The 16316-nt window shown below is 37.9% G+C and overlaps 1 protein-coding gene across 1 annotated transcript in view; it reads right to left on the bottom strand.

Moving 5' to 3' along the window:
• Positions 1-16316, bottom strand: part of NUP210L (nucleoporin 210 like) — a 73447-nt gene that overhangs the window by 41571 nt on the left and 15560 nt on the right. Inside the window, exons 8-14 of the mRNA XM_026485054.4 lie at positions 14368-14436; positions 13450-13556; positions 12675-12815; positions 10304-10441; positions 9352-9507; positions 5995-6193; positions 4285-4430 (exon numbers count right to left, since the gene is read on the bottom strand). Of these exons, the coding sequence (XP_026340839.2) occupies positions 4285-4430; positions 5995-6193; positions 9352-9507; positions 10304-10441; positions 12675-12815; positions 13450-13556; positions 14368-14436 (956 nt within the window). The remainder of the gene's footprint in view (positions 1-4284; positions 4431-5994; positions 6194-9351; positions 9508-10303; positions 10442-12674; positions 12816-13449; positions 13557-14367; positions 14437-16316) is intronic.

Here is a 16316-nt window from a genome sequence, read left to right as displayed (position 1 = left end):
TAGTTTTTTTAGTGTTGAGGTATATAAATTCTTTAAATATTTTGGATATTAACCCTTCATCAGATACATCATTTGCAAATATCCTCTCCTATTTTATAGATTACCTTTTGTTTTGTTGGTGGTTTCCTTCACTGTGCAAAAGCTTTTTATTTTGATGTAGTCCCAATAGTTTTTTTTCTTTTGTTCTCTTGCCTCAGGAGACATCTAGAAAAATGTTCAATGTCATTGGCTGACGTCAGAGAAATTACTACCTATGCTCTCTTCTAGGATTTTTATGGTTTAAGGTCTCACATTTAGTTCTGTGTATGGTGTTAGACAGTGGTCCAGTTTCATTCTTTGGCATGCAGCTGTCCAGCTTTCCCAGCACCATCTATTAAAGAGATTGTCCTGGGGCGCCTGGGTGGTGCAGTTGTTAGGCGTCTGCCTTCGGCTCAGGGCGTGATCCTGGGATTCTGGGATCGAGCCCCACATCAGGCTTCTCTGCTAGGAGCCTGCTTCTTCCTCTCCCACTCCCCCTGCTTGTGTTCCCTCTCTCGATGGCTGTCTCTCTCTCTGTCAAATAAATAAATAAAATCTTTAAAAAAATAAAATAAAAATAAAGAGATTGTCCTTTCCCCACTGTATATTCTTGCCTTTTTTTTTTTTTAAGATTTTATTTATTTATTTGACAGAGAGACAGCGAGAGAGGGACCACAAGCAAGGGGAGCGGGAGAGGGAAAAGCAGGCTTCCCGCTGAGCAGGGACCCCGACACAGGGCTCAATCCCAGGACCCTGGGATCATGACCTGAACTGAAGGCAGATGCTTAACTGACTAAGCCACCCAGGTGCCCCAATTCTTGTCTCCTTTGTTGAAGATTAACTGACCGTATAATCATGGGTTCATTTTTGGGATCTCTAGTCTGTTCCATTGATCTATGTGTCTGTTTTTTAGTCAGTACCATACTGTTTGAATTACTACAGCTTTGTAGCATATCTTGAAATCTGGAATTGTGATACTTCCAAGCTTTGTTCTTCTTTTTCAGCATTGCTTTGGCTCTGGGGTCTTCTGCGGTTCCATACAAATTTTAGTATTATTTGTTCTGGTTTTGTAAAAAATGCTGTTGGTATTTTGATAGGGATTGCATTGAATCTATAGATTATTTGGGCTAATATGGACATTTTAACAATATTAATTCTTCCAATCCATGAGCATGGAATATCTTTCCATTTGTTTGTGTCATCTTCAATTACTTTCATCAATGTTTTATATTTTTCAGAGTACAGGTATTTCACCTCCTTGGTTAAATTTATTCCTAGGTATTTTATCCTTTCTGGTGTAATTGTAAATGGTGTTATTTTCTTAATTTCTTTCTGCTACTTCATTATTAGTGTATAGAAACACCAGTGATTTCTGGGTATTAATTTTGTATCCTGCAACTTTACTAATTCATTTATTACTTCTAGTATATTTTGGTGGAGTGTTTAGGATTTGCTATGTGTAGTATCAGGTCTATCTGCAAAAAGTGATAGTTTAACTTTTTTACCAATACGCAAGCCTCTTGTTTCTTTTTCTTGTCTTACTGCTATGGCTAGGACTTCTAATATGATGTTGAATGAAAGTGGTAAGAGTGGGTATCCTTGTCTTTCTCTGATCTTAGAGAAAAAGCTGTTTTTCTCCATTGAGTATGATGTTAGCTGTAGCTTTATCATATGTGGCCCTTATTATGTTGAGGTATGTTACCTCTAAACCCACTTTGTTGAGAGTTTTTATCATTAATAGATGTTGAATTTCACCAAATGCTTTTTCTGCATCTGTTCAGATAATCATGATTTTTATCATTTGTTTTGTTGAGTGGTATATCACATTGATTGATTTGTGAATATTGAACCATCCTCGCTTTCCTGGAGTAAATCCCATTTGATTGCGGTGAATGATTCTTTTAATGTATTGTATGTGGTTTGCTAATATTTTGTTGGAGACTTTTGCAGGTATGTTCATCAGTGATATTGGCCTATAGCTTTGTTTCTTTATGGTGTCGTCTAGTTTTGGTATCAGGGTAATGCTGGCCTTGTAGGATATATTTGGAAGATTTCCTTCCTTTTCTATTTTTTGGGATAGTTTGAGGAGAATAATTATTAACTCTTCTTTACATGTTTGGTAGAATTCACCTGTGAATACATCTGGCCCTACACTTTTGTTTGTTGGCAGTTTTTTGATTACCAATTCAATTTCATTACTAGCAATCAGTCTGTTTAGATTTTCTATTTCTTCCTAGTTCAGTTTTGGAAGATTGTATGTTTCTTTCTGTTTTTTTTTTTTTTTTAAAGACTTATTTATTTTAGAGAGAAAGAAGGGGGAGAGAGAGTGAGGGAAAAAGAAAGTCTCAAGCAGACTCCCCAATGAGGGCAGAGCCTGATGCATGGCTTAATCTCACAACCCTGAGATTATGACCTAAGCCAAAATCAAGAGTCAGATGCTTAACTGACTGACCCACCCAGGTGCCAAAGGAAGATGGTATGTTTCTAAGAATTTACCCATTAAATGGATATTTTATTAAGTTAGCAAAGAACTTTCATCCTAAAAATATAAAATAATACATCTGTACACTTCACCCTATTTCTCAAAGAACTCTCACCTAAGGGGTATAGTCAAGGGGTATTATTCACTCCAGTATACTAAGAAATTGGATCCTATTACAGATGAGCAAACTTGTTTTAGGAGAATAAAGTATTATCAAAGTGTAGGTTATTTTCATGTGGCACATAATGTCTAAATACAACAGTGACAAAGTTGCAAAATTAATACCATGCCTTAGTATTTTTTCCTGAACTAGTCAATCATATTTATTACTGAATACTATTAAAATTAAACATTCCTATGTCTAATGGCAGTATTCTCTTAAATAATGTGTATATAAATCAATTCAACAAGTATTCACTGAGGGCCCATTGGGGATATAGCAATAAAAAGTCAAATAAGGTCTTGCCTCACAGTGGAGCTCACGGTTTGGGAAAGACAGATTTGAAGTAGGTAAACAGTATAATGGGCATCACAAAAAGACATTGTACAGTGTGCCATACAAGCATCTAATAGAAGAAATATAATTAGAGGCTTCACAGAAGGCCTCCCTGAGAAAGCAAGACAGAGATTATTCCTTTTTCCTAGATACACAGTCCAAAATTAATGAGATCAACTGAACTGGACTGATATGTAAAAGGACAAACTGAGAACTATTCCACGTACTAAAACATAATATTGATAACAAAGATAGAAAACACATATTCTTTTAAGCAGGTAAGGGGAAAAATATATGACCAAAGCACTACACAGAAAAGGAAAATCATCATCTTACTTCCTTTCCTTTAAGGACGGTTTTCATCCAGTGGAGATCTAATCTGTGGATACTCAATAAATACAAAATAAGGCTGGGAATAATCATAAGATAAAAAACCTAATGAAACGACAATGAGCCACAGCCAAGTACTTTCACTTAATTAGGCAACTAAGATGATTCATCGACTGAGAACAAATGAAATATGCTTGAACCGTATGTTTAATACTTATGCTACATAATGTGCAATAAGGCCAACTTCAAATGCAAATTTTAAAATTAATAACTTACTTCACTTTTTCATGAGTGTTAATTTTTCCCCCATGGGTGCCTCCATATCCCAAGAGACACTGACTATGGATTTGTCAGTATCTATTAGCAAGAACCTGTAGACATCAATTTTAGCTCCTGAGGGACTCAAATATGAATGCATACCAGGTTCTACTCTTTGTTTTGAACTGCCACCTGTCATAATGTCCCAATTATAATGGACCAATCCTTAGCGCCCTAAATGATTGTTGTGCTGAAAATCCTTAAATACAAAGGTTAAAGATGACTAATTTCCCTCTCTAGAATAAAGTTTTCTTTCAGAGTTCTTCAAAAGAGGCCATACTAATATTCAATATCTTATTCAGGGTTGTGTTTAAGGGATATATACACATGTAAAAATTCAAATAGTATCTTAAGATTAGTGTACTTTATGTGCCTTACTATACATATTTTATATCTCAATAAAAAAAAGAAATAAAGGGGAATACCTAAAACTTGCTGATACAACTTAAAGATATTCCTGTGGCAGAAACATGAGGGAGAAAACTCCCTGATACTCTGGTTTGATGAAAGAGCTGGTAAATAAAGAGAACACAAATATAACTGATCTTTAACAGAAATCACAGATAGGTGGGAAGCCTCTAAGTGGACACAGCGGGTTCCATGAAAAGATATGCCAATTCCTTACCATGAAATATCTCACCTTTAGGGGTTCATAAGCAGCAAATGTGGCACTGCTCTCCAAGTACTCTTCAGACTCAGTCACACTCACTGTTACCAGGGTATGGCCTAGTGATTTGGCTGCTATATGTATACTAGAACAGTGTGTTGGCCCAGGTCTTTGAATACCTGCAAATCAAAAAACATGATTTCATTAGGGTAATAAGCAGTCAGTTCTCAGGGTATCAGTCTAGAGAAATAAAAGAATTTTAATACATTAAAAAACATCTTGATCTCCCACACTAACTACTAGGATCCAGTTGTTTATATCAAATTGATATAAAATCTGTTCCTTCTATTAATAGATATATACCATGTAAGATACAATTTTATGTTCAGTTAGGATAAAATATGAGCAAAGATCCTAACTTAGAGGCATATATAGTTTAGAAGGGGAGAGTGAACATTTTCATAAATTAAAGGATTAGAAAATAATAAGCACTACAGAGGTCTAGAAAACAGATTACTTCTAGTTGGGGAGATCAAGGAAGATTTAAATATGTAGAAGAAAGTATTTCAAACTGATGAATGAGCAAAGATAGAAATATAAATGAGATACACATGAATATATGAAGGAGCTATACAGGAAATTTTAACTTAAATAATTTGTTTGGCTGGAGCCACATATGAAAGAAGCCAAAGTATGCAGGAGTACTTTTTTATGAAAAGTAGATTGGGTTATCTTGTAGAGACCTTGAACATTAAACTAAAAGGATTTTAACTCTATTCCACTGGCAATGAGAAATTCTCCCATTTTTTGAGCAGGAAAAGTAATATTGAAAGTGAGTTTCAGGGACACCTGCGTGGCTCAGGCAGTTAAGTGTCTGCCTTTGGCTCAGGTCATGGTCCTGGGGTCCTGGGATCAAGTCCCTCATCGGGCTCCTTGCTCAGTGGGGAACTTGCTTCTCCCTCTACCTGCCACTCCCCCTGTTTGTGCTCTCTCTCTCTCTCTCTCTCTCTGACAAATAAATAAATAAAATCTTAAAAAGTAAGCTTCATGAGAGTCCATCTCATAGCCACGGATTATTAAAGGTGAGCAACAGTTAGGAGGGTATTGTTTTATTCTAGGTGAGAGATGGTGAGGGCCTAAAAATTAGGAGACACACTTTGAGAACTGAGAAGAGGAAAGAGATATTATATAGTATACTTAGCAAGGGCAAGGCAGAAGTCCAAATTATAGCTGTATTGCAAGAATTAAAAGAGTTAAGATATGAAAAGTATTCAGAACAGAGCCTAACAAATAGCAAATGCTGAGTGAATGTTACATGCTACTACTACTATTATTACTGATTAAAAAACAATGGTAATCAGGATCACACATAACATTCAATAACAGGAAATGATGTTGGTCTTTATGGATAGCTTGTTCACATTCTCCTTTTATTAGAAAAAGATACTCTTTTTTTGAATAAATTTAATAATGGTACTACATCCATCCTAGTTAGAGGTATGACATATTTAAAGAAAGAGGAAAAAGAGCTCAATCCCTTCATATGAGCTGAAGGAATGGCCACAGCACTTCTCTGAACATGTTGCTCTACCGCTGGGCTTTTGTTTCTAAATTACAACATAACAAGGCAGTTGACAGAGTAAACAGAAGCACCGTAAAGAAAGGTAATATGTGAACTCAGACTATAATCTGTAGTTCCTCATGCAACGACAAAGAAAGGAGAAAAAAAAGGCCTACTCTTACCTTCCTTGAGAAGAGTAAAGACTCCTTGCTTATCCATGTTCAGATCCAACAATAAATGAGAGCAGTCTGTGAGCACGATGACTTCCTTGTTCTCCTTGTTTACATGATACATTGCAATGGGGATTTCTATAATCTGGCCAATCTCCGCATCAGCATGAAATGGTAACAGCTCCATTTTGTTCAGTTTCAGGACATATATCTGGAGAGAAAAAAAATGAATCTTTCAAGAAAGTTATGTTAGGGATGCCTGAGTGGCTCAGTCGGTTGGGCATCTATCTTCAGCTCAGGTCATGATCCCAGGGTCCTGGAATCGAGCCCCGCGTCGGGCTCCCTGCTCAGCAGGGGGCCTGCTTCTCCCTCTCCCTCTGCCAACCCCCCCGCCCCGCTTGTCCTCTCTCACTCTGTCAAATAAATAAATAAAATCTTAAAAAAAATATTTAAGGAATGTTTTCTTCTAAGATTTTCCTAACATAACTTTCTTTTTTTTTAATATTTTATTTATTTATTAGAGAGAGCACAAGCAGGGGGAGCAGCAGAGGGAGAGGGAGAAGCAGGCCTCCCTGCTGAGCAGGGAGCCCGACGTGGGGCTCGATTCCAGGACCCTGGGATCATGACCTGAGCTGAAGGCAGACACCCAACTGACTGAGCTACCCAGGCACCCCACACTCCTTAAATACTTAAATACACACATACATAAACATATATGTACGTTTTAAATACAAAAATATATACCATATACCATGTGTGTGTTGGGGGGGTGGGTACTAAGCATGTCACTCATTTCACTCCTTCATCAACTGATTCCTCTAAAGCATCTAACACAATACAGCAGGAGTGTGGCAAATGATGGCTAGTGCCCAATTTTCTTAGTTTTGTGGGTGAAGAATAGTTTTTAAAAAGGTTTTAAAATAAAGAACAACAAAGAAGAATAGGAGAGTATATATGTGGTCTACAAACACTAACATATTTACTATCTGGCCCTTCACAAAGTTTGCTGACTTCAAATACAGAGCACTTCCTCTTTCTTGATATCTTAAAAAAAAACAAAAAAACCCACAAACTTTTGTCTTTGCTATAGATTGAATGTTTGTGTCCCCCCTCAAATTCCTATGTTGAAATCCTAATCCCCCAATGTGATGGTTTTAGGAGGTGAGGCCTTTGGGAGGTAAACAGGTCATAAATGAAATTAGTGCCTTTATAAAAGAGCCCCCAAAGAGCTCCCTAGCCCTTCACCATGTGAGGATACAGCAAAAAGAGAGCCTTCCATGAATCAGGAATTTTCCCTCACCAGACACCAAATCTGCTGGTGCCATGATTTTTGATTTGCCAGCCTCCAAAACTGTGATAAATACATTTCTGTTGTTTATAAGCCACCTGGTCCGTGGTATTTTGTTACGGCAGCCCAAAGAGACGTTTTTTTCTGTCACATTCTATGCTCCTTCTGCTAGTTCATCTTGTTCTGCCTGTGTCCCTTATAATGACACATATTACTCAGAGTCCATCTTCTCTTCTGACTATATGCTCTTCCTGGGAAATCTTATGCAGTTCCAAAACTTCAATGACCAACCATATACTGATAATTCCAAATTTTTATTTCTAGTCTTAATCTTTCACTTGTACTTCAGAGCCCTATTTCCAGTTACCAACATACCCGGATGCTCCATAGGTGAATCACACTAAATGTATCCAAAACTGAATTCATCATCTTCCTCTTTTCCTTTTCCCTTTTCTTGTGTTTTCTATCCACCTAGCTGCCAAAGCTAGAAACGCCTGTGTCTAAATCCTTCACTTTTTCCCAACCCACTGGGCATCAAATCTGACTAAGTCTACCTCCAAAATAACCCTGCACTTTCCCCTTCTCTCTATTCTCAATACCATAATACTAGTTCAGGCTTCACTGGACACTTTGCTTTCCTTTCTCCCTTCAATTGATTCTAGTCTACTAGTGTACAGCACCAGCAATTATCCTCTGCTCCTTCCTTATTTTAAAAATACAGTTGCTGTCTGACAGAAAAAATAATTAGATACAAGATTTACCATATTATTAACCTTAAAAACCTGTGTTGGCTCTCCACTGTCTATAGTAGGGGATCAGCAAATGTTTTCTGGAAAAGGCCAGACAGCAAATATTTTAGGCTTTGGGGACCACCTGGTGTCTGTGGCAACCCCCAACTGTGTAGTTGTGGCTTCAAAGTGGCTAGAGACCATATATAAATGAATGAGGTTGGTTGTGTTCTGATAAAACCTTATCAAGGGGTGCCTGGGTGGCTCAGTCAGTTAAGCGTCTGCCTTCAGCTGGAGTCATGATCTCAGGGTCCTGGGATTGAGCCCCGCATCAGGCTCCCTGCTCAGCGGGGAGTCGGCTTCTCCCTCTCCCTCTCCTGCTCCCCCTACTGGTGCTCTCCCACTCTCTCTCTGTCAAATAAATAAATAAAATCTTTAAAAAAAAAATAAAACTTTATCAAAAAAAAAACAGCAGGTTGCCTTTGACCCTTAGGTCTTAGTTTGGTTCTATCCTTCAAAGTCTTGTTCAAGTTCTCATCTCTTCATAATAGTCTCTGACTAGTCACATCTACAAGGATTTTTATTTTATAAACTAATAATACTTTGACTATACAGTTTAAGTAGCATTAATCATATACTGCTTTAAAATAACTCACGTCATTTCCTTAAAGAGTTATTTAACTTCATGTGACTAGATCTTCCTATTAGAATTTATATTCTTTAAAGTAGAGATGATATATTATGTTTCTTTGAATGTCCTATGATACTTGGTATGCTGGTAAATGTCTTAAGGGCAATCAGTAAATGTTCACTGAATGGTAACAAAACACAAGTTTTTCAGGGAACAACAACATACATAAACATATATCAGAAGTAGGGGAAAAACAGTAATGTGGTTATATAACATAGTGAAAAGGAATTTTCAATCTTTTAGAAACAAGATTGACAAATAAATATGAGACCAGAAATAAAGTTACTATGAAGGTCATATATATGATAGGGAAAAAACACAATAACAAAAATAGGTAATATTAAGTATTGAATATGTTCCAAGCATTGAAGTAAAACATTACCTCATTTAATTCTGACAATAACACTTAGAGGTAGATACTATCATTATCCCCATTTCAGAGCTAAGGAAACAAAAACACCCATTCAGTAACTCGCTATTAAGTGAAGCAGGATTCAACCCAGGTCCAGGAATATTTAAGGAAGATGTACTTTCAGATTGAATTTGAGCATCATTTTCAAATACCCAATCTGGACTAGAAAGATTTTTAAATATGTTCTGTACTTATATTTAGACAGCAATATCTCAGGGGCGATAATAAGATTCTTTGGAGAGTTGTTTACCTTAATTTCTCCATATCGAAAGGGATTTTGTACATCTCGGGCCAAAATAGTACTGTTCCCCTTGACCTGACCTGCAGTCACCACTCCTTTAGTGGTCACCATCGCCACTGTTTCATTAGAAGAGGTCCAAGTGAAGTTGCCACTGCCACCCTCTACCTGTGAAAAAATACGACATTATATTTAACTGCCAAAGGAGGAAAATGGAATTTAAGTAAAGAGGTAAAACTGGTGAAATAAGAAACAAGAAATAAATAGGGCGCCTGGGTCGCTCAGTAGGTTAAGTGTCTGCCTTCGGCTCAGGTCATGATCCGGGGATCCTGGGATGGAGCCCTGCGTTGGGGTCCCTGCTCAGCAGGGGAGTCTGCTTCTCCCTCTCTCAGCTCATGCTCTGTCTGTCTCTCTCAAATAAATAAATAAAATCTTAAAAATAAATAACAATAATAATAAAATAATGATAAAACTATATAACAAATTATTTCTGGACATATTAAGAAGCTCTGATGCTAGGGTGTCTAGTAAGCTCAGTCGGAAGAGCATGTGACTCTTCAACACGGGGTCATGAGTTTGAGCCCCACGTGGGGTGCAGAGATAATTTAAATAAATAAGATTTAAAAAAAAAGAAGCTGCGATGCTATAGTAAAGTAGCTAAGTGGGCAGGGGAAACTGAAAGGAGGTTATGTAACTCGCAGTATCACAAAATGTCAAAAAGAGCACAAGGGAGCTTGACAAAAACTGTACAAAAGTCACAAGTAAAGGATATGTGGAAGAGAGAGAAAGTACAGCAAGTCTTGTTACAATGATAGTATTCAAGAATATGACTTGGTTATCATCAGAAACTGAATTATATTATTAGGATCGGGGGAAATAAAAATTAACATTAACCAAATTTCAATACATTAACAAAGAAACTGAATTATCTCTTTGTAAATTCTCATAAGATAGGACACCATACCTGTACTTTATACCGATATAATATTCCCATAGGATGATAAGGAAATGCCAGAAAGTTGGGTGTAAGCTTGATAGGGAAATAAATCTTCACTTCTTGCTGATGTATGATTGGAAATTTTATAGGCTGAATATTTTTATTCTATAAGAGCAGGAAAAAAGGAGAAAAAATAGATTTTACAAGGACTGGTTCTATAATCCACATTCATATTCAAAGCATCAGCAAAATGGTGTGCTAATGAATTACTCAACCAGTTTCTTTCTATAAGAGAAGTAAATAAATGTTCCTATCATCAAAGAAACACAGCTACTATAGTTCAGTAATAATGAGGGGTGCCCGGGGGGCTCAGTTAAGTGTCTGACTCTTCATTTCAGCTCAGGTCATGATCTCAGGGTTGTGTGAATTAGCCCCACGTCAGGCCCCCTGATCAGTGGGGAATCTGCTTGAGGATCCTCCCTCTCCTTCTGGCCCTCTCCCCACTCACGCACACACACACTCTCTCTCTCAAATGAATACATAAAATCTTAAAAAAAAAAAAAGAACTATATGATCATTTCAATAGACACAGAAAAAGCATTTGAAAAAGTACAACATCCATTCATGATAAAAACCCTCAATAAAGTGGGTTTAGAGGGAACATACCTCAACATAATAAAGGCTGTTTATGAAAAACCCACAGCTAACCTCATCCCTAATGGGGAAAAACAGAACTTTTCCCCTAAGGTCAGGAACAAGACCAGGATGTCTACTTGTACCACTTTTTTTTTAAGGTTTTATTTATTTATCTGAGACAGAGCATAAGCAAGAAAGCACAAGCAGGGGGACCGACAGAGAGAGGGAGAAGCAGGCTCCCAGCTGAGCAGGGAGCCCAATGTGGGGCTCGATCCCAGGACCCTGAGATCACAATCTGAGCCAAAGGCAGACACTTAACTGTCTGAACCACCCAGGGTCCCCTCTCACCACTTTTATTCAACGCAGTACTAGAAGTTGTAGCCACAGCAATCAGACAACAAAAAGAAATAAAAGGCATCAAAATTGGTAAGGAAGAAGTAAAACTTTCACTATTTGCAGATGACATGATACTATATACAGAAAACTCGAAAGACTCCACCAAAAAAACTGCCAGAATTGATAAATGAATTCAGTAAAGTTGCAGAATACAAAATCAACGTACAGAAATCTGTCCATTTCTTGGGTCACCTGGATGACTCAGTCAGTTAAGTGTCTGCCTTCAGCTCAGGTCATGATCCTGGGGCCCTGGGCACCTGGATGACTCAGTCAGTTAAGTGTCTGCCTTCAGCTCAGGTCATGATCCTGGGGCCCTGGGATCAAGCCCCGTATTGGGCTCCCTGCTTAGCGGGGAGTCTGCTTCTCCCTCTGCCCCTCACCCCACTCATGTTCTCTCTCTCTCACTCTCTCTGCCTCTCAAATAAATAAAATCTTAAAAAAAAAAGGCACTGTAAGGATACTAAGAAATGGGTTTGAGACATGGCATTCAATATTGTACTGAATGTAGCAGGTGACAGGAAGGGAGAGTCAAGGACCACCCTGAGTGTTTTATCTTAAACAACCAGATGAAAGGATCCATGGAGAAAAAGGAAGTCTGCGAGATGGAAATAATTTGGCAGGCTATTAAAAACCAGAAACTCATGCATTTTAGAGACAGTAGAAACAGATTCATACTTTATCCTTCTACCCAGTAATTCCATTTCTGGCATTATACCATATGAAAATTAACCAAAAGAAAAATAATTGTACAAAGAAACTCAGTTATGGCATTTACAAGAATGAAAAATAGAAATAATGCAAAAAGTTCATTGTTAGTGGCATGGTTAAATAAATTGAAATAGTAACCCTTTGGATTTTTCAGACTAGAAAGTACTCTATGTAAGCCTGACAACACATGGAAATGTGCATATGAAATAATTTTTTAAAATATTTTATTTATTTATTTATTTGACAGAGAGAGACAGCGAGACAGGAACACAAGCAAGGGGAGTGTGAGAGGGAGAAGCAGGCTTCCCGCCAAGCAGGGAGCCTGATGCGGGGCTCAATCCCAGGACCCTGGGATCATGACCCGAGCCAAAGGCAGATGCTTAAAGGCTGAGCCACCCAGGCACCCCTGAAATAATTTTTAAAGGAACTTCAAATGGTAAATATACACAATGACCACAAATGCAGACATGAGCAATAACAAAGACGGCAACGGAAAATCTGTACAGATATAAACCACCAAGTGTACTGTTTATCAGTTTCTTTCTCATTTTTATGAAAGATAAAGGTGGAATACGCCATGTATCTTCCTACAAATCAACAAGTCAGCTAAGCCTCATCAGTGTTCTTGGGATTCAAAGACTGTCCTTTTAATTCCTACCTGGTAAATGATGGAAGTCAGGGATGCATTTATCACCACGACACCACTTTTCAGGGCTTTTACTACATGGTAAGATCCATTCACAGTAGTGAGCTGCTCTTCAAAGTAATCCCTTAGGAACTGGTACATAATCCTGAGATTCTGAAAATCAGCCCAATAGCAAGATAAAACTGAGGAGATGTTTGTTTTTTTTCCCTAAAGCCATCTTAATACCAAGGCATTAAAAAAAGTAAGTGTGGTTATGCACTCTGGAGATAAATAAAAACAAAATCTTTGCTCTCCTCATGGAAATGCTAAGTTGGAAAGATGTAATTTTAAAATGGTACTTGAAAGATCCACTAATGGCCAGTGATCAGAAACAGAAAGAGTCAAAGTTTATATAAATTTTGGTATAATTTTTGCCATTCCATAAGTTGACATTTTTCAGGGAAAAAAACCCCAAGAGGGCACTGGAGAATGAGTGCAGCACTGTCATCTGGGACTCCACATTCCTTGCACCACTGCCAACTGACCAGCTCTGAGGGAGTCCTAGACTCAGACACCCTCCGAAGTGTTTTGGCCTTCTCTTCAACTCTTTTCTATAATTCTGACTGAATTATATATTTTACTTCCGGTTTAGCTTTCCTCAAGGACAGAACTATTTAATACTCATAATAAAGTTGTAACTTTAAAAGTAGAGTCTGGAAGCAAAAGAAAAAAACCCTCCCTAGCCAGAAAGTGGCCCACTCAAGAAGTTATCCATACACGGGGCTAGAAAAATACAAGAGACACTCACGTCTGAAATATAGACCTTTGTACTGCTTTTATCAAACACTTCTACTGTAATGACATACACCTGTCCCACTTCTAGACTCCATCGGTCTCCAGGTTGAACTGTGAAACCTGTACACAAATCAAGAAACAAAAATATCAGAAGAGGCCATTCGTTTTCATCAATGAATTAAAAAACACAAACTTATAAAAACTGTATTCAGTGAGCAAAACTCGCTAATAGATGGTTTCCGAAGTTGCTCCTTTAGTTCCCTCCACCAAATTGAATAATTTGGGATTCTAAAAGATCCTGGCTTAATTCAGTTCATCTCAGGTATAAAGAAACACTCTCCCTTACATCTGTACACAAAACAAACCACAATTTTTCTCATTCCTAATGTGTCAGGCAAGAGTTCAGCTTCTTTCAATCAGACCAGTTTCATATGACCTGAGGACACTGGTATTCTTTTTTCCTTGTATTAAGTCTCTTTTTCTAACCCAACATTGTATCATATGGGTCTTTATATTTTTTCACAATCTGTTTCAAAATGCTTCACTCTTGCAGACAGCGTGGAACCCTAACAATATGAGAAAACATGTCAAAGGAAGGTTAAATTTGAAGGTTCAAGAAGCACTCTAGTTTCTAATGCACTCATTTTAATGAAATAGTTTAAGCTATTCAGCTTTCTGAAAATCATTATCTAAAAATACCTAAAATACCTAAAAATCCAGGGGTGCCTACGTGGCTCTGTCGGTTGGGAGACCGATTCTTGATTTCAGCTCAAGTCAGGATTTCAGGATTTCAGTGAGACTGAGCCCCGAGTCAGGCTCTGTGCTGGGCATGGAGCCTGCTTAAGATTCTCTCTCCCCCTTTCCCTCTGCTCCTCCTTCCTCCCACCTCTCTCTTAAAAATAAATAAATAAATAAATAAATAAATAAATACCTAAAAATCCAGGCTCTACAACATATATGGTGCAATTTGGGAGTCCAGACACAGATCGCATATGGACATCTTAATTTTTGCTTAAGGAAATCATATGAACCAGAGTTGGGTGAAAAGAGAAATGTGAGCTACCAAAGAAAAAAATAATAAATGCACAAACAGAAACAAATGAAAATCCTATCTTTTATTATCCTTTGGGAAGCAAAAACTTAAATGTGTACACTTCTGAGAAAAGTTTGAGGGACTCAGTCATAATAGGAATCAGGTATTCTTGAATTTCACATTTAAGGAGAATGGAATGATAGAAAAAAGATCACATTCCATGCTTTTAATATTCATTTAGCTGTAGAACTTTCTCCAAATAAATTCTTACATAAGGGGCCCATTATGGAAAGCAGGACAAAGTGGCATCACACTGGCTGTTGAAATGAACAGTGGCGATGAAGGGGGAGGGAGGGGTCTGCCACCCAGCCCAGCAATTTGCCCCGGGCTCCGGAGATGGTTTTAAAAACCACTAGTTGATTTTCTATTATCTATGGTAAATCTTTATTACCAAAATGTTTTCTCTTTGTCATGAAAGCTAGTCCTAGTCACTTATACACCATACTACTACCCACTACTCCTTCAGTTAAATTCTAGCAAAAATATAAACATATTCTGTTATTGTCCTATACAGAATCTAACTAGGAATATACTTCCCTCTCCAAAATACACTACACCCAAAAGCTAAGAAGAAATATATAACCGAGATGACTGAACAGAAAACACTCATTCAAAGTACACTAATTTAGGAGTTGTAATAGTCACGTGCTAGATTACAATTTACCACTACAGTAATCCATCGTGATAATAGAAGTAATATTTAATCCACTTGAGGGATCAAACTTTTAAAACTGCCTCAATATTCCAAATGAGCTATTGATATACATAAAATTGATAAGTCAATTAAAGATTACTTGTACCTAGCCATTAAAGCAAATCTTTTATTTTTTTTAAAGGTTTTATTTATTTATTTGACAGAGGAGAGACAGAGGGAGAGAGAGCAAGCATGACCAGGGGAGCAGCAGGCAGAGGGAGAAGCAGACTCCCTGCTGTGCAGGGAGCCCAATGTGGGGCTCGATCCCAGGACCCTGGGATCATGACCTGAGCCGAAGGCAGATGCTTAACGACTGAGCCACCCCGGCGCCCCTAAAGCAAATCTTTTGGAGACTGTACAGGCACCTCTGTGCCAATCTAGGTTTGGTTCTGATATGTACTCTAATATAACATTCATAAAATGTAAAAGCTAGAAGTAAATTCAGAGACACAACATTTCCTCCACTTTACAGATGAGGAAACAGATCTGGATAGACCTCTAACCTAATTCATTCCTCCTTTTTCAGAATAAGAGATCTTCTACCTAATCCTTCCACCTGTTCTGAATCTGATTTTCTCTTGCCCCTCAGAAACCTTCCATCATCAACTGAGCCTCCCTTCTCCCATATCTCCGCTCTCTCTCTGTTTACCTTACAGACATGTTCAAGTTCTTCTTACCCTAAAAAAGTAGTTCTCACGTCTTAGGGTGCCTGGGTGGCTCAGTAGGTTAAGTGTTCAACTCTTGATTTTGGCTCAGGTTGTGATTTCAGGGTCGTGAGACTGAGCCCTGCGTGTGGGCTCTGCACTCAGCATGGAGTCTGCTTAAGATTCTCTCCCACTCCCTATGCCCTTCTCCCCCCCCCCCCGCCACCCCGCTCATTCTCTCTCAAATAAATAAATAAAATCTAAAAAAAAAAAAAAAAAAGAATTCCTCTTTTTCCATATGAACCTTAAAAGTTGGCATTACATAGTCTTTGGTCCTCTTCTTCTCTCACTCTATATACTCTCCCTAAGTGATTTTTGTCTACAACAAACAGCTTCAACTACCACCTATGTATAAACTGATCTCCCAAATATCTATCTTTATCCTGAAT

Source organism: Ursus arctos, unplaced genomic scaffold (assembly GCF_023065955.2).
Source record: "Ursus arctos isolate Adak ecotype North America unplaced genomic scaffold, UrsArc2.0 scaffold_2, whole genome shotgun sequence".
NCBI lineage: Eukaryota > Metazoa > Chordata > Mammalia > Carnivora > Ursidae > Ursus > Ursus arctos.
Note: the sequence above shows the minus strand (reverse complement) of the source record. Positions and strands in the feature narration are given on the sequence as shown.